The 19,313-nt window shown below is 41.3% G+C and overlaps 1 protein-coding gene across 5 annotated transcripts in view; it reads right to left on the minus strand.

Moving 5' to 3' along the window:
• The window catches only part of DENND6A (DENN domain containing 6A), a 71,274-nt gene that overhangs the window by 42,609 nt on the left and 9,352 nt on the right, over nucleotides 1–19,313 (minus strand). For 3 of the 5 annotated variants that reach the window (XM_050781173.1, XM_050781174.1, XM_050781175.1), the window contains exons 2-3: nucleotides 4,080–4,118; nucleotides 3,936–3,978 (exon numbers count right to left, since the gene is read on the minus strand). The exons of 1 other annotated variant lie outside the window; for it this stretch is intronic. In XM_050781173.1, coding sequence (XP_050637130.1) covers nucleotides 3,936–3,978; nucleotides 4,080–4,118 — 82 coding nt within the window. Of the gene's footprint in view, nucleotides 1–3,935; nucleotides 3,979–4,079; nucleotides 4,119–11,790; nucleotides 13,917–19,313 lie in introns of those variants that run through there. One more of the 5 variants, XM_050781177.1, reaches the window with a different exon arrangement.

Below are 19,313 nucleotides of genomic sequence, written 5' to 3' on the forward strand. Positions count from 1 at the left end.
ATCACTGCTTCAAACTCTCTCTACTAATGCTGAGTTTGTTCTCTGGACATGTTTAAAATACAGTGACTACTGTCCTTGGGCACTCATCACAGCTTAAGCCTCAGGAACACCTACATCCAGATGATGTTAATGGTAAATGATAAGGAAAAAAACACTGGACAAATATTTATCAGAGGGAAGATCCACTTTAAACTTAGGCTCCTAAAGATAAAAGCCATTCAAATAGAACAAAACACCAAAACCTAAAAAACCAACCAAACAAAGCTTTTTTAAAGTCAGGAGAATCTAAAGTGGCAGAGGGGCTGGGAAGGGCAAACCATTCCAATCTCAAAAGCATTTTTATCTGTGTCATTTTTTCATCCAGTCTAACAAGCTGTTTTACTTTAAGTGTATACAATGGAAATACAGGCTTGATTTATGTCTCTTTCCTAAAGACTGCTCTACTGTGTCTGGATTTCCTTCTACAGAAACTAAAAGCTATCCTGGGAAATAATAAATCTATTTCAAAGTTGGTACAGTAATCCCAACTTTTTTTTTTTTCATGAGATGGAGTCTCGCTCTGTTGCCCAGGCTGGAGTGCAGTGGCACAATCTAGGCTCACTGCAACCTTGGCATCCCTGATTCATGAGATTCTCCTGCCTCAGCCTCCTGAGTAGCTGGGACTACAGGCACACACCACCATGCCCAACTAATTTTGTATATTCTTCAGTAGAGACGGGGTTTCACCATGTTGGCCAGGCTGGTCTCGAACTCCTGACCTCAAGTTATCTGTCCGCCTCAGCCTCCCAAAGTGTTGAGATTACAAGTGTGAGCCACTGCACCCGGCCTCCAACTTTCATTTAATAAACACATTTAAAAAACCAAACTCTTTGGATAACTACAACTGAAAATAGCAATTTCAAATATTTACAAAACATACGGTCTTCTTGCTACCTAGAATAATGATGATCTGTTAAGACAGCAAAGTGCCTGCTTTCAGGTCTTTTGTAGATTTTCCTCGTACCAACCATACTTCAAGTCACAGGAACCACACTTCATTTGATGTGCAGCACATAAAAAAAGCATTAAATAATATCTATGAGGAAAAAAATCGGTTGGACGTGGTAGCTCACACCTGTAATCCCAGCACTTTGGGAGGCCGAGGTGGGCAGATCACAAGGTCAGGAGATCAAGACCATCCTGGCTAACACAGTGAAACTCCATCTCTACTAAAAATGCAAAAAATTAGCCGGGCGTGGTGGTGGACTCCTGTAGTCCCAGCTACTCAGAAGACTGAGGCAAGAGAATGGCGTGAACCCAGGAGGCGGAGCTTGCAGTGAGTGGAGATTGCGCCACTGCACTCCAGCCTGGGTGACAGAGTGAGACTCCATCTCAAAAAAAAAAGAAAAACAATCAGCCAGGTGTGGTGGTTCATGCCTGTAATCCCAGCACTTTGGGAGCCTGAAGCGGGCGGATCACTTGAAGTCGGGAGTTCATGACCAGCCTGACCAACATGGTGAAACCCCGTCTCTACTAAACATACAAAAATTAGCCGGACATGGTGGCAGGCAAGTGTAGTCCCAGCTACTTGGCAGGCTGAGGCAGGAGAATCACTTGAACTGGGAGGCTGAGGTTGCAGGGAGCTGCGATTGTGCCACTGCACTCCAGCCTGGGTGACAGAGCAAGACTCCATCTCAAAAAAACACAAAAACAAAAACAAAACAAAGAAAAAAGAAAAAAAAAAATCTAAAGGTCATTCATAAGCCAAAAGTACTTAAAAATTGTTTTGATAATGACACATGCAGAGGCTATAAAACTAGATATAGGCTACCTAAACACCACAGAATTAACTTCTTAGCCTTGATGTATGAGTGTGGGGGACTTTTCCTCTACCATCTTAGGTTCACTAACTGGGCTGTGAAATAAACGAACAACAGATTAATGAGAAAATATTTAGTTCGAATGCATACAAAGGCTTCAGAGAAAAAAAAGTAAAACCTAAAGGAGGTGGTTAAACTTGGGAGCTTAGATACCATTTTAACAAAATAAAATAAAATGCACACAGCAACTAGACAAAGGAAAAAGGATTTGGACTTCTAGGGGTAGTAAATTGTGGGAAGGTAAACATATGGGTGAAACTAATGAAAGATAAGGGTTATTTTAGCAAGGTTTATTTATGCAGAACCAAGCTGGTACCATCTCCAGTGATAAGAGTTTTCTCTGGTGATTCAGAATCTTTCTCCTCTTCCTGGTATGGGAAAGGGGAGGGGTGACACCTTCACAAAGGGAAATGTATGTCCTGCTTTTAGGCATATGGGGGAGGGTAAAGGGCTCTTTTTGCATCTGCTGTTTCCCAGTTGCCTTCAATTCAAAACAATTCTTAAGCCAAAGTGGTATATTTCGGGGTGGTATATTCTGATCCCCTTCATGCTTGTGTAGAGAAGTAAAAAACAGAGGGGAGCCATGACAACCAGCTATGATCTGAAAGAGAAGAGCATCCAGTGTAATTCACTGGGATTCCATGCAAAAAGTCAGTTCATCCCGCAATCCATACAACTCAGCTAACTTTGAGTCCTGGAAATCTAACCCATCACAATATATAGGAAGTGTATGTACAGATTTTATAAAAAAAATGTTAACTGAAATGAAGATACATTCCTACAAGACCTCTGTATCATTATTCCATAAATGGGTCAAAGAACAGTAAAATAATTCCAGGTCAGAAAAAATGCCTCACTGGGATCTCTAAAAGGCAATATCTAATTCACCAAGATATCACTTTTCTTTCATATAGTTCACCAAAGCTGAGTTCCAAATGTATAGGAAAAAAATTCTGGAAGCATTTACACAGAAAGGAGAAAATGCTAAAAAAAAAATTTTTAACTGTCAAATCTCTCAAATCAGATTGAAAGAACTAATTAACAGAATATTAGAAATAACTGGCCGGGTGCAGTGGCTCATGCCTGTAATCCCAGCACTTTGGGAGGCCGAGGTGGGCAGATCACGAGGTCAGGCGATTGAGACCATCCTGGTTAACACGGTGAAACCCCCTCTCTACTAAAAATACAAAAACAAAAAATTAGCCGGGCGTGGTGGCAGGCACCTGTAGTCCTAGCTACTTGGGAGGCTGAGGCAAGAGAATAGTGTGAACCCAGGAGGCAGAGCTTGCAGTGAGCCGAGATAGCGCCACTGCACTTCAGCCTGGGTGACAGAGTGAGACTCTGTCTCAAAAAAAAAAAAAAAAAGTAACCATAAAAGGAGAGAAAACTAGACTGTCTCTGCTTTATAGGGTTATAACTGTGTGTGGCCTGAGAAGCTGAATGTTTTGGTCACTATAAGCCAAGAAAAGCTAGTTTGAAAGTGAAACACAAGAGGTAACCTGAAGGATGTCAATGATTAGGACCACACAAAAGGAATAGCTTGAAAGAGACCAGCAAAACCAAGCTGAACAATAAACAGACCCTTATATGTTTTTTTCTATACACCAAGCACTATGCCAAGGCTTTACATATATTAACCCATATAAACTATTGCACACAACTTATGGCCTTGCTTCCTGACCAAATTTATCCTGGCTTTTTTTAGGTTCACTGCTTTTACAGAGTTCCTGGTAAGCTCCCAGATTCTGAATTGAAAGTAAACTACACACTATATAAACTATTTAATACATACTCCATGAACCCTAAATACATCAGTGTCGCTGATTTTCAACCTCTTCACTATTTCAAGAGTTTATTGTTCCTTGATGGTTTACTTCATCACACCATAACAGTTATTTTAAGAGTTGAAGCTAGTAAAATCAACAATGATATGACTTGGCATCATTAAAATAGGAATAAAAATCATTGATCTGTTTGCATTCTAATATGCTATTTCAATCAATTTTCATACATTAACAGTATAACCGGTATTCTTAGCATAAAATTAAACAGAAACAATAGATGAAAAATAGTTACCTGAATTTGAATCTGGAAAAGACAAATAGCAAATATTGGTTTTCTGAAAAAGAAAACAAAAGCGACGTATGCTGACACACACATAATCAATAAAAATAAACAGAAATATAACAGTAAACTATACAGAGCAGTATTTTTACTTACTTCTTTGTCAGTAAGTTTGGAATGCTGAGGATAAATTACCTGGAAGAAAAGAGTTAAATTTTGTTAAACATATTATAAACGTTAGTTATAAACATATTATAGGCCGGCACAGTGGCTCACGCTTGTAATCCCAGCACTTTGGGAGCCCGAGGCAGGCGGATCACTTGAAGTCAGGTGTTTAAGACCAACCTGGCCAACATGCCGAAACCCCATCTCTACTAAAAATACAAAATTAGCCAGGTGTGGTAGCATGCACCTGTAGTCCCAACTACTTGGGAGGCTCAGGAGGGAGGATCACTTGAACCCGGGAGACGGAGGTTGTAGTAAGCTGAGATCACGCCATTGCACTACAGCCTGGGTGACAGAGCAAGACCCCGTCTCAAAAAAAATATATATATATATATATACACACACACACACATATATATATTTTAGACTACTGTCTTTAATTAGTCTACTATTTTAGACTGTTTCACATATATTATATAAAAATACAAAATATAATATATATATAATATACATTATATATATAAAAAAAACTTCAGTCTAAAATAGTAGTTGGTTATGGTCAAATCACTTTCAGAAATAGTTCACAGAAGCACAGATAAAGAAAATGCAGTACATATACATAATGGGATATTATTCAGCCATTAAAAAAATGAAATCCAGGCCAGGCATATTGGCTCATATCTGTAATCCCCGCACTTTGGGAGGCCGAGACATGCAGAGTTCAATACCAGCCTGGTCAACATGATGAAATCCCATCTCTACTACAATATAAAAATTAGCTGGGTATGGTGGCTCATGCCTGTAATCCCAGCTACTCGGGAGCCTGAGACATGAGAATCACTTGAACCCAGGAGACAGAGGTTGCAGTGAGCTCAGATTACGCCACTGCACTCCAGCCTGGGCGACAGAGTAAAAAAAAAAAAAAAAAGAAAGAAAGAAAGAAAAAGAAAAAGGAAAAAAAAAAAGAATGAAATCCTGTCATTTGCAACACCATGGGTAGAACTGGAGGACACTATGTTAAGTGAAATAAACCAGGCACAGACAGACAAGTATCACATGTTCTCACTCATATGTAAGGGCTAAAAAGAGGAACTCACAGAGATAGAAAGTAGAATAATGATGGTAAGTTACCAGAGGCTGGGAAGGGTAGTAAGGGTTTGAGAGGCGGAATAAAGAAAGCATGGTTAAGGGGTACAAAAATTAGTACAAAAGTTAGACTGAAGCTAGTGTTTGGTAGCACAATAGGACAACCATAGTTAAAAATAATTTATCGTATATTTCAAAATCACTAAAGAGTAGAACTGGAATGTTCCATGCCAGGCGCGGTGGCTCACGCCTGTAATCCCAGCACTTTGGGAGGCCGAGGCGGGCGGATCACAAGGTCAGGAGATCGAGACCACGGTGAAACCCTGTTTCTACTAAAAATACAAAAAATTAGCCGGGCGCGGTGGCGGGCGCCTGTAGTCCCAGCTACTCAGGAGGCTGAGGCAGGAGAATGGCGTGAACCCGGGAGGCGGAGCTTGCAGTGAGCCGAGATTGCGCCACTGCACTCCAGCCTGGGCGACAGAGCGAGACTCTGCCTCAAAAAAAAAAAGAACTGGAATGTTCCTAACACAAAGAAATGATAAATGCTTGAGGGGATGGATATCCCAATAACTCTGATTTGATCATTATACATTGCATGTCTGCATCAAAGTATCACATGTACCCCATATACATGTGCAAGTATTATATATCCACAATAATGAAGAATTTTTTGTGGTTTTTTTGTTTGTTTGTTTGTTTTTGAGAAGGAGTTTCACTCTTGTTGCCCAGGCTGGAGTGTAATGGTGCAATCTTAGCCCACTGTAACCGCCACCTCCCAGGTTCAAGTGATTCTTCCGTCTCCCGGGTTCAAGCAATCCTCCTGCCTCAGCCTCCTGAGTAGCTGGAATTACAGGAATGTGCCACCACACCCGGCCAATTTTGTATGTTTAGTAGAGACGGGGATTTCACCATGTTGGTCAGGGTGGTCTTGAACTCCTGACCTCAGGTGATCCACCTGCCTTGGCCTCCCAAAGTGCAGGATTTCAGGCATGAGCCACCGCGCCCAGTCAAGAATATTTTTTTAAAAATACTGGGAGGCCGGCCGGGCGCAGTGGCTCACACCTGTAATCTCAGCACTTTGGGAGGCTGAGGCGGGCGGATCACAACGGCAGGAGATCGAGACCATCCTGGCTAACACGGCGAAACCCCATCTCTACTGAAAATGCAAAAAAATTAGCCGGGCGTGGTGGCGTTCGCCTGTAGTCCCAGCTGATGGGGAGGCTGAGGCAGGAGAATGGCATGAACCCGGGAGGCGGAGGTTGCAGTGAGCCGAGATCGCGCCACTGCACTCCAGCCTGGGTGACAGAGCAAGACTTCGTCTCAAAAAAAAAAAAAAAATTTTTCGGAGGCCGAGGCAGGTGGATCACGCCGAGGTCAGGAGTTCAAGACCAGCCTGGCCAACACGGTAAAACCCCATCTCTACTAAAAATACAAAAATTAGCTGGGCATGGCAGCGCGTGCCTGTAATCCCAGCTATTCGGGAGGCTGAAGCAGGAGAACTGCTTGAACCAGGACCCGGGAGGTGGAGGTAGTAGTGGGCCCAAGATCGTGCCACTGCACTCCAGCCTGGGCTATAGAGCAAGACTCTATCTCAATAAATAAATAAATAAATAAACAAATAGTTCTACACCACTAGTCACAATAGCAAAGACATTAAATCAAACTAAATGCCCATCAATGACAGATTGGATAAAGAAAATGTGGTACATATATACCATGAAATACCATGCAGCCATAAAAAAAGAATGGGATCATGTCTTTTATGGGAACATGGATGGAGCTGGAGGCTATTATTCTCAGCTAACTAATGCAGGAACAGAAAACCAAATACTGTATACTCTCTCTCATAAGTGGGAGGAGCTAAATAATGAGACTTTATGAACACAAAGAAGGAAACAACAGACATTGGGTCTACTTGAGGGTGGAGGGTGGGAGGAGGGAGAGGAGCAGAAAAGATAACTATTGGGGACTGGGCTTAACACCTGGGTGATGAAATAATCTGCACAGCAAACCCCCGGTACATGAGTTTACATATGTAACAAACTTTCACGTGTACCCAGAAACCTAAAATAAAAGTTAAAAGACAAAAAAACAAACAGTTCACAAACTTTAATAATGAAACAAAGGGGAAAGCTGGGAGCCGTGAGTAATATTTACATTAGGTAAAAAAAGTTTTTGGTTTCAATTTATCTCCAAAAGATTGGTAAAATCGTTAAGTTATCAAGAACTATTTACCAACTGACTAATAACTCAAAGCTTACTGAGTCTTTTCCTTGGTAGCCTATAATGTACAGAGAAGATAATCTTTCAGCTGGCGTCTCCTTCAAGAAATAATAATTTTCAACTGACTTCAACAAGTAATACACATCCTAACTACTTAGTTACTAGTAAAAAAAAATGAAAAAGAAAAATAATGATCTGCACTTTAAGAAACCTCAAGGACCATCTCTACAATAAAGGCTATCCTAATTCTCTCTGGTCCCTTTAAAGGATTATTATGCATTTTCTTAGGTTGTTTTAGTGTCTGCAGTGACTACAGCCACCTTCTGAGGAAACTCCCGCCCCAGAGCCCCTGCAAGGAAGCAGGGCTAGGTCAGATCAGCTACCACCAGAACAAATACTAGTAAACAACACACCCAAGGGCACACACTCTACAAGCCAACCAAGCTCTGTTATAACCAACCTGACCTCCTTAGGAGATGAACATTACATTGACGAAAGTGACAAAAATTACACTCTCAATATTTGACCAGTCAACTGGCACTATACATTAATCACAGAAGGCAACCTGTGTGCATTGGTAGTAATGCCTCTCTCATGCCACCAATTATCAAAGGCCAGTGATTTCAAACAGGATACCAGAGGTGCCTTAAAGGCCACCTGGTTGTACCAATGGCTGTCTTAGGAGAGTCAGGCCCCTGCCCCAGAACATAGAGGCTGCAACGAGCCAAGATCATGCCACTTCACTCCAGCCTGGGTGACAGGGTGAGACCCTCTCTCTCAAAAAAAAAAAAAAAAAAAAAGTCCTTCTTGGCCAGATACCACAGCTCACACCTGTAATTCTAACATTTTGGGAGGCCAGGGTGGGCTGATCACTTGAGGCCAGGAGTTTGAGACTAGCCCGGCTAACATGGTGAAACCATATCTCTACTAAAAATACAAAAAACTTAGCCGGACGTGGTGGTGGGCGCTTGTAATCCTAGCTACACGGGAGGCTGAGGCACAAGGATCGCTTGAACCTGGGAGGCGGAGGTTGCAGTGAGCCGAAATCATGCCACTGCCCTTCAGCCTGGGCAAAAGAATAAGATTGCTTAAAAAAAAAAAAAAATCCTTCTCTTGTTACAAGATGACTTAGAAAAAGTCCTTCTCTAATCTTTTAACAGTTAAATCCTTGTTTCCAAAAGCATGGTACACATGCCAGAGGACATATTACATGGTGCACAGCCCTTTTAAAATTGTAATAGTTACATGCACCACACTTAATTTAATGTGTAAAAGCATGGCACACATGCCAGAGGAGATATTACATGGCGCACAGCCCTTTTAAAATTGTAATAGTTATATGCACCACACTTAATTTAATGTGTAAAAGCATGGCACACATGCCAGAGGAGATATTACATGGTGCACAGCCCTTTTAAAATTGTAATAGTTATATGCACCACACTTAATTTAATGTGTATTAGGAAAAAAGACCTAACACTCAAAATCAATATACCATGGATACAAATGCTTAAGATATAGCTAAGTAAAAAAAGGGGGCAGAGGGATGTGAAGAATCCAGTTAAAGAAAAATATTAATAGTACAAATAATATGACAAGGAATGACTGAAACTTAGAAAACAACAATGAATTAAGTTTTTGCATATTTTCTTCTAATATTTATGGGCTTTTTCTTAAATTCTGAGCTATAGCTCAAACTGCTATTTTTTTTATTTTTATTTATTTATTTATTTATTTATTTTTGAGACAGAGTCTCGCTCTGTCACCCAGGCTGGAGTGCAATGGCGTGATCTCAGCTCACTGCAACCTCTGCCTCCCAGTTCAAGCGATTCTTGTGCCTCAGCCACCCAAGTAGCTGGGATTACAGGTGTGTGCCACCATGCCCAGTTAATTTTTGTATTTTTAATAGAGACAGGGTTTCACCATGTTGGCTAGGCTGGTCTCAAACACCAGACCTCAAGTGATCCCACCCGCGTTGGCCTCCCAAAGTGCTGGAATTACAGGCATGAGCCACCGTGCCCAGCCTCAAACTGTTATTTTTAAAATTGTCAACTTTCCCAACACTATTTGCTCAAACAAAAAACTATTTCCCATTGATATGTAAGGCTCTAATAGTACCTTCTAATAAATTCCACCTGCTATTCCTATGTCCTATCATTTTAATCAATTCTCTACAGTGAAAGACAGCAGGAAGATGGAAAGAAACCAAGTCCTTACATTATTTCAACTATAAATTCAATTGTGCCTTGAGTCAGGCTTACCTGTGAACTTTGCAATAACATGAATCAATAAACTTTGTTTTCTTATGCCAGTTTGGGCTACCTTTGTCGTCTTTTCTTTTTTTGAGACAGAGTCTCCAGAGTCTCATTCTGTCACCAAGGCCAGAGTGCAGTGGCACAATTGTGGCTCACCCCAGCCTCAATCTCCAGGGCTCAAGTGATCCTCCCACCTTAGCCATCTCAGTAGCTGGGACTACAGGCATGCACCACCACACCTGGCTAATTTTTAAATTTTCTGTAGAGATGGAGTCCTGCCATGTTGCCCAGGCTGGTCTCAAACTCCTGGCCTCAAACGATCCTCCTGCCTCCACCTCCCAAATTGCTGCGATTACAGGCTACCATGTCCAGTCTTCCTGTCACTTTTAACAGAAAGAATCATGGTTGCTTTTTTTCTTTGACAGCAGAAAGCACTACTATATCTTAATAGTATATTTAACATTCTTTCTGGCTTTCTTTCTTTCTGGCTCAACATTCTTTCTGGCTTTGTATCAGACTGCATCTATGAGAAGTTTGACTCTTTCCCCTACCAGCTGTGATTAATATAATCCTTCTCAGTTCCTAAATAGAAGTACTTGGTAAGAGTTAATTATATCCTATTCTTTGTAAGCTGTTATATCATCTTTAATATCCAACCAACTAAATGCTGAACTACTGAGCCATTTTTGTCAAAATCACTAATTCATCACAATATCTCATCAAACCAGTTCAACACATCTCATTTAGGCATTCCTCAAGGAAATGACTCCCTTTTTTAAAAAAAGGACTTTCTGTTATAAACCACTTAGACTAAATACCAAGTTCTTTCATCATAGGATGATTTCTCCTGATACTTTTTCCAAGACAAATATAGATTTATAGAATATAGACGTTTAAATTTTAACAAAGATATCTCTACAGCTTTATCAGAAATCAATAGGAGATTCTCCCAGCATGTAAATGCCTTGATAAACAGCTACTATTTTCTTCTGAGAAACCCATAAAGAGCACCTCACACACTGAATTGCCCTCAGAGGGAGGATAAAATGGTCGTTGGTTTCTACAAAGAGAATGAAAATGGTTTAAGATGAGAATTTTTTTTCCAGGCAATTGGGGGGATAAGAAATATAGTTGGGGCTCAAATCCAGAGATATCTAGTCCAGTTAGATGGTGCTATGGACTGAATCCCCCAAAAATTCACATAAAAGCTCTAACCTCCAATCATATTTAGAGACAGGGCCTTTGGGAGGTAATTAGGTCAGGAGTGTAGAGCTCACATGATGGCATTAGTGCCCTTATAAGAGGAAACACAAGACATCTCTCTCTCTTTCTCTCTACCATGTGAGGACATAGCAAGGACACAGCCATCTGCAAGCCAGGAAGATGACCCTCACGAGGAACAAAATTGGCAAGCACCTTGATTTTAAACTTCCCCCAGCCTCCAGAACCAAGAGAAATAGATTTCTGTTATTTAAGACATCCAAGCCAGGTACGCGGTGGCTTTTGCCTGTAATCCCGCACTTTGGGAGACTGAGGCAGGTAGATTACTTGAGGCCAGCAGTGACCAGTCTGGCCAACATGGCGAAACCCTGTCTCTACTAAAATTACAAAAATTAGCTGGGCATGGTGGCACACACCTGTAATCACAGCTACTCAGGAAGCTGAGGCACGAGTATGGCTTGAACCCATGAGGTAGAGGTTGCAGTGAGCCCACATGGTGCCACCGCACTCCACCCTGGGCGACAGAGTAAGACCCTGTCTCAAAACAAAAACAAAACAAAACAAAAAGACACTCAGTCTGGTATTTTGTTATAGTAGCCATAGCAGACTAATACAGATGGTTTGTGGGAAGACGAGACAAATATATGAAAATAGGATGCACTGGTATGGTTGCCATATGCAAAGATCCTACTGTTTTACCTTTCTAGCTTCTAGGAAACACGGTTAACTAGATATTCCCACCTGCCCTCACAGAAGACAACAGACAAAATATTAGCATTTGGCCTTCTTTTTCACTGTTGTTGTTACTTCTCATTCTACCAGCCTAAGCCAAATCTTCAGTTTCTTCCTATCATCTCTTCTTCACTTCAATTTTTTCTTTAAAGCCCAAATTGTCTTTAAAATTCACATTTACTCACCTTGACTTTGGGCAAAAATAAATGAATACAGCTCTGCATCTTCAAACTCTTAAGAGGCAGTGGGGAAGGATGGAAAGTACAGTACTGGTACCAAAACCATGTTTTGGTCCTAATTAGATGTGTCCTTGTGGGAAATCATTAGCCAGTCTATGCCTCAGTTTCTGCTTCCATAACATGAGGGTGTACCTTCCACATCAATGGTCCATTGTTGCTCACTGATGGAGTGGGGCAAGGTGAGCCTGAAGAAGTAAGGAGAGAGAAGACTATGTAGGGATTGTGGGCTACATTTAAGAAGCTGCTGGAGAATTTTTAACCTTGAATGAGTCAAAAATACAGGCTGGGAAGGCGGGAGCTCAGCCACTACTGGTGAGGAGCTACAGGAATTACAAATGCAACAGACAGCCTAACAGCAGCTCTGGAGGAAAGGTGAGATATAGAGATGGTACAGGGTGCTGAGCAGGATTATGGACAGAAATTTGTGAGAAACTAGACCTGTTAGAAGAGCAGCAGCAGCAGTAGTGGGAACAATGGACTATGTGTTCTTCGAAGCACAAAAGTTAACTTCAGGTGAAGTTGAGTAAGTTACTTTTATAACTCTTACCTAATCTCAAAATAAAGTTAAAAAAAAAAAAAGCTCTAATTCACAGCATATACAATAGTCAACTTTGAGTTCAAAGTGGATCAAAGGCCTAAATGTAAGAGCCAAATCTATATAACTCTTAGAAGAAAACATAGTAATAAATCTTCACAACCTTGAATTAGGCAATGGTTTCTTAGATATGACACCAAAATCACAAACAACAAAACGAAACATAAATAAATTGGATATCATCAAAATTTAAAACCTTGTTTCAATAACAACAAAAACCCCAACGTGATAGTGGTATTAGGAGGTGAAACCTTTGGGAGGTGATCAGGTCGTGAGGGCAGAGCCCTCATGATTGGGATTAGTGCTCTTACAAAAGAGACCCAAGAACTAGCTCTCCACCATGCAAAGACACTGCCAAAAGGTGCCATCTATGCATCAGAAAAAGTACCCTCACCAAACCCCACATCAGCCAGTACCTTGATCTTGGACTTCCGAGCCTCCAGAGCTATGAGAAATAAACACATTGTTTATAAGCTGCCCAGTTTGTGATATTTTGTAAGAAGACTGAACAGGCTAAAACACAATATAACTAATAAGGGTCTGGTATATAAAATACATAAAGAACTCCTACAATATAACAATAAGAAGACAAATAACCCAATTTTAAAATGGGCACAAATGTGAATAGACACTTCTCCAAAAAATAAAAATGAAAATGGCCAATAAGCACATGAAAAAACACTGTTTAGCATTAGTTACTAGGGAAATGCAAATAAAATCACAATAAGACACGGCTATACCCACTAGGACACCTGTAATCAAAAGGACAGACAATAACAAGAGTCGGCAAAGATGCAGAGAAATTGGAACCCTCATGTACCAGTAGTGGAAAACAGTTTGGCAGTTTCTCAAGAAGTTACAATATAGAGTTACAGTATAGCCCTGCAATTTCAATGCTAGGTATATATCCAAGAAAAGTGAAAACACATGTTCACACAAAAACTGGTACACAAATTTTCATAGTAGCAATATTCATAACAGCCAAAAAGTAAAAACAAGCCTGGACAACATAGTGAGACTCTGTCTCCTCAAAAAAGTTAAAAATTAGCCAGGCCACAGTGGCTCACACTTGTAATCCCAGCACTTTGGGAGGCTAAGGCAGGCGGATCATGAGGTCAGGAAATTGAGACTACCCTGGCTAACACAGTGAAACCCATCTCTACTAAAAATATAAAAATTAGCCAGGCGTGGTGGTGGGTGCCTGTAGTCCCAGCTACTCGGGAGGCTGAGGCAGGAGAATGGCGTGAACCCGGGAGGCAGAGCTTGCAGTGAGCCGAGATCGCGCCACTGCACTCCAGCCTGGGCGACAGAGCGAGACTCCATCTAAAAAAAAAAAAAAATTAGCCAGGCATGGTGGCAGGCACTTGTAGTCCCAGCTACTCAGAAGGCTGAGGCAGGAGGGTTGCTTGAGCCCAGGCAGTCAATGCCACAGTGAACTATGATCATGCTATTATGCTCCACCCTGGGCAATAGAGCAAAACCCTGTTTAAAAAAAAAAATCCAAATTTTCATTAAATCATGAATAAACAAGATGTGATATATCCATACAAAGGTATATTATTCAACCATAAAGAGGAATAAAGTATATATACATACTACGACATGGACAAACGTATATGATTCCACTCCCATGAAAAGCATACTGACAGAAGCTTATTAGGGGCTGCCAGGCGCCAGGGAAAAAGGGGAATGGGTATGCGTTTTTTGGGGGTGAAGAAAAATGTCCTGCAATTAGATAGTGGTGTTAGTTGCACATCTTGTGAAAAACTCAAAACCAATGAATTATACACTTTAAAAGTGTGAATTTTATATGTGAATACCTGAATTTTTAAAAACGGAAACGTAGACACAATAATTCAAACCTTAAAAAGGCATAAAATCATCATTATAGTCTCTCTCCCATTGAGCTTGAGGTTTTCTTCCTTCAATAACCATTGCTAAACAATTTCCTATGTATCTTTCAAAGAAAAATTATGTATGTACTTTTCCTTAACATAAATTATATTCTGCGGGAGGCTGAGGCAGGAGAATTGCTTGAACCCAGGAGGCGGAGGTTTTGGTGAGCCAAGATTGCGCCATTGCACTCCAGCCTGGGCAACAAGAGTGAGACTCCATCTCCAAAAAAAAAAAAAAAAAAATTACATTCTGTTCTGTTCTCACTGCTTTACACACTGCTTTTTTCCTTAAGATCTTGAAGATCATAATATTTCAGTACATAATATATTCATTAATTCTAAAGATGCTTTGAACTTTCCTGCTTCTTCCCTTGCTCACACTTAGGAACTGATTCACCATTTATCTGCCTATTAAATTCCATCCAGCAGGGGAAATAAGTGATTCCTATTGCCTCTTTTTGTAATTTCTGTAATTTTTCCTCAATAAATATTGTGTATAATTTTTTAATTATATAAGCTGAAATTTTAAATTACGCAGCCCTAAAGGTTCAAATCAATTTTCACCTTCCACCAGAAAATTTCACTTACTCTCTGGACCACTGACTATATAGTTTGTTTTGTTTTGTTTTGTTTTTGAGATACAGTCTGGCTTTGTCACCTAGGCTGGAGAGCAGTGGCACGATCTCAGCTTATTGCAACCTCCGCCTCCCAAGTTCAAGCGATTCTCCTGCCTCAGCCACTCAAGTAACTAGGATTCCAAGTGTGCACCACCTCACCCGGCTAATTTTTTTGTATTTTTAGTAGAGACGGAGTTTCGTCATGTTGACCAGGCTGGTCTCGGACTCCTGAACTCAAGTAATCCACCCACCTCAGCCTCCCAAAGTGCTGGGCCTATAGGCATGAGCCAGCACACCTGGCCAACTTGTCTCTTTAGTTAAATTCTGGAGAGCAAGGATTCTTATGTCTTCATCTACTGATTAACATAACAGAAACCTTTGTGCATGTTAGGTGCTTATTATGGCCTATGCAAACAGTCCCAGTGCTCCTACTATAATAGGTACCAACAAAAATTTAGTGATGCTACCCTCATACTGATCCTATATTACTTATAAAGGACTCTAAGCTTAGGCAGTAATTCACTAAATGAGTAATACAGATAGAACTGAAATAAGCTAGACCAAAAGAGTACCTATTTCATTATTTCAGAAAAACTCAATAATTACAATTGCCAACTTTATCAAGTGTTTTCCTTGTGCCAGGCACTGTGTTGTATCAATCAATCCTCACAATACACTAGAAATGAGAACTATTAAAATTATCATCTCACTTCATCTGCCCATGGTTGTAAACTGCTTTCAGTCAGAATACCTACATTCAGGAAATCTAACTTTATGTCATTGACATAGGTCACACTGGTCTGAGTTCAGTTATTCTTTCGTCCAAACAGAAGCAAGTGTCTACTGTGCATTTCACAGGATCGTAAAGCATTTTGCCAACTAAAAGATCACAAAAATGCTAAAAGCAGTTCATACAACTCACAAAATAGCCCTAGGTACTATTATTACATTTAGTATTAGCATGTAAACAGGAACACTTTGAGAAATGAGGTAAACTACTACTACCAAGAATTTAAGAATTTTAGTTCAAGCTACCACTGGCATTTCACGTCTTCTTTGCTTCAGTTTCCCCTAAATAGTAAACAAAAGTAGCTTAATTTTGTACCCAGGATAACACAGTATAGTGGGGGGAAATTAGGCTTCAGAATCAAAAGGACCGGGGTTCAAATCCTGGCTTACTAAGCAAGTGATATGGGGCAAGTTACCTCTTTTAAGTTTCAGTTCCCTTATTTAAAAAGAGCTTAGCTGGGCACGGTGGCTCATGCCTATAATCTCAGCACTTTGGGAGGCGGAGGGGGGGATCACGAGGTTAGGAGTTTAAGACCAGCCTGGCCAAGATGGTAAAACCCCATTTCTACTAAAAATACAAAAATTAGCCGGGCGTGGTGGTGGGCACCTGTAATCCCAGCTACTCAGGAGGCTGAGGTAGAGAATTGCTTGAACCCAGGAGGCAGAGGTTGCAGTGAGCCAAGATTGTGCCACTGCACTCCAGCCTGGGTGACAGGGTAAGACTCCACCTCAAAAAAGAGTTTATGGGCCAGGCACGGTGGCTCACGCCTGTAATTCCAGCACTTTGTGAGGCTGAGGTGGGCAGATCATGAGGTCAGGAGTTTGAGACCAGCCTGACCAATATGATGAAACCCTGCCTCTACTAAAAATACAAAAACTAGCTGGGTGCGGTGCCACGTGCCTGTAATCCCAGCTATTCAGGAGGTTGAGGCAGGAGAATCGCTGGAACTCGGGAGACAGAGGTTGCAGTGAGCTGAGATTGCGCCACTGCACTCTAGCCTGGGTGACAAAGCAAGACTCTGTTTCAAAAAAAAAAGTCTAAAGCCGGGCATGGTGGCTCATGCCTATAATACTAGCACTTTGGGAGACTAAGGCACGTGGACTGTCGGAGGCTGAGGCAGGCAGATCACTTGAGGCCAGGAGTTCAAGACCAGTCTGGGCAACACAGCAAAACCCTGTCTCTACAAAAAAACAAAAAATAAAAAAGTAGCCAGGCTGTAGTCCAGCTACTTGACAGGCTGAGGTGAGAGAACTGCTTGAGCCTGGGAGGTCCAGGCTGTAGTGCACTGTAGCCTGGTGACAGAGCATGATCCTGTCGCAAACAAATAAATAAAATCTATATATTACTTAATAATTAGAGTGACGGAAAGGAATAAATGAGGCTAAGTAAAATGGCTCACGCCTGGGATCTCAACACTGGGAGGTGGAGGCAGGAGGATCCCTTGAGCCCAGGAGTTCAAGATCACACTGGGTGACACAAAAATAAAACAATTTATTTGGGTATGGTGGCACACACCTGGAGTACCAGCTACTTGTGAAACTGAGGTGGGAGGATCCCTTGAACCCAAAAGTTCAAGACTGCAGTGAGTCATGATCACACACCACTGCACTCCGGCCTGGGCAACAAAGTGAGACACTGTCTCAAAAAATAAAAAAAGAAAGAAAGAAATGAGATATACAAATAAAGTTTCTCTTTAAAGTAAATTTTCTGTTTAAAGTCATAGAACAATCAAAGAAACAACGGGGCCCATAGTTTTGCATCTTCTGTGAGAATCCACAACCTTCAAAGCCTGTCAACCACAACAGAGCCTGAAGTTGCTGAGCCCCTGATGTGTGCCAGGCACTGTGCTTAGCGCCTCGCACACTTGATTTAACTCTTATGGGAACTCTGTGAAGTTGGTTCCTGTTTATACCAGAGGAGATGAAGCATACAGAGTGAGTGACTTCATCAAAATAATACATCTAGTAAGTACTCAAACCAGGATGCCAGCCCTGGTCTGACTTTACAATTCACTTTACTACTTTAGCCTACCTCCCACAAGTCAACTAATCAAAGCATCTCAAGCCAGAGAGTGTAAAACTGCAACTGTCAAACTTTTTGTTTCCAACATCCCTTTATACTCTTAAAATGTACTGAGGCTCCCAAAGAACTCGGTATTTCGTTTCATTTTTTGAGACAGAGTTTCATTCTTGTTGCCTAGGCTGGAGTGCAATGGCACAGTCTCAGCTCACTGCAACCTCCACCTCCCCGGTTCAAGTGATTCTCCTGCCTCAGCCTCCCCAGTAGCTGGGATTACATGTATGCGCCATCACACCCGGCTAATTTTTTTTTTGGTATTTTTAGTACAGATGGGTTTCACCATGTTGGCCAAGCTAGTCATGAACTCCTGACAGGAGATCCACCCGCCTCGGCCTCCTAAAGAGCTGGGATTACAGGCGTGAGCCACCATGTCCGGCCTAGAACTCTTGTTTATATGGGTTACATCTATCAACACTCACCATTGTAGAAACTAAAAGTGATCATTTAAAAAAATTGTTATTTTAAAATAATAACCTATACTCATTAACATATTCAATTTTCATGAAAAGTAACTATATTCAGGTTGAGTATTCCTTTTTTTTTTTTTTTTTTTTTTTTTTTTTTGAGACGGAGTCTCGCTGTGTCGCCCAGGCTGGAGTGCAGTGGCCGGATCTCAGCTCACTGCAAGCTCTGCCTCCCGGGTTTTTACGCCATTCTCCTGCCTCAGCCTCCCGAGTAGCCGGGACTACAGGCGCCCACCACCTCGCCCGGCTAGTTTTTTGTATTTTTTAGTAGAGACGGGGTTTCACCGTGTTAGCCAGGATGGTCTCGAACTCCTGACCTCGTGATCCGCCCGTCTCGGCCTCCCAAAGTGCTGGGATTACAGGCTTGAGCCACCGCGCCCGGCCAGGTTGAGTATTCCTTATCCAAAATGCTTGGTGGGATCAGAAGTGTTTTGGATTTCAGATCTTTTCAGATTCTAGAATATTTGAATTATACTTACTCAGCTGGACATCCCAAATCCAACAACCTGAAATCCAAAATGCTCCAATGAGCATTTCCTTTAAGTATCACATCAGTACTCAGAAAGTTTCAGGTTTTGGAGCGTTTCAGATTTTGAATGTTTAGGAAAAAACCACCTATATTTCTAAATAAAACAAAAACTTTACTGAGAAGATGGCATCGTTTACACGTTTGCAAATATCTTTAATGTCTGATTTAATAGAAATAACTAGATTCTCATATCTGCTTCGACGTTCATTCTTTTTTTAAAAACTTTGTTTTTCTTTAATGTTTGCTCTTGGCAGAATCATTCTATGTTCATTCTATTACAATATGTCGTTCTGGTTGAAGAACATGAAGAAAAGCCACACATAGTTTGAAAACATCCTGGCCGGGCGCAGTGGCTCACGCCTGTAATCCCAGCACTTTGGGAGGCCGAGGCGGGTGGATCACGAGGTCAGGAGTTTGAGACCAGCCTGACCAACATGGTGAAACCCCGTCTCTACTAAAAATACAAAAATTAGCCAGGCGTGGTGGCACGCACCTGTAAT

The sequence above is a fragment of the Macaca thibetana genome, chromosome 2 (assembly GCF_024542745.1).
Source record: "Macaca thibetana thibetana isolate TM-01 chromosome 2, ASM2454274v1, whole genome shotgun sequence".
Taxonomy (NCBI): domain Eukaryota; kingdom Metazoa; phylum Chordata; class Mammalia; order Primates; family Cercopithecidae; genus Macaca; species Macaca thibetana.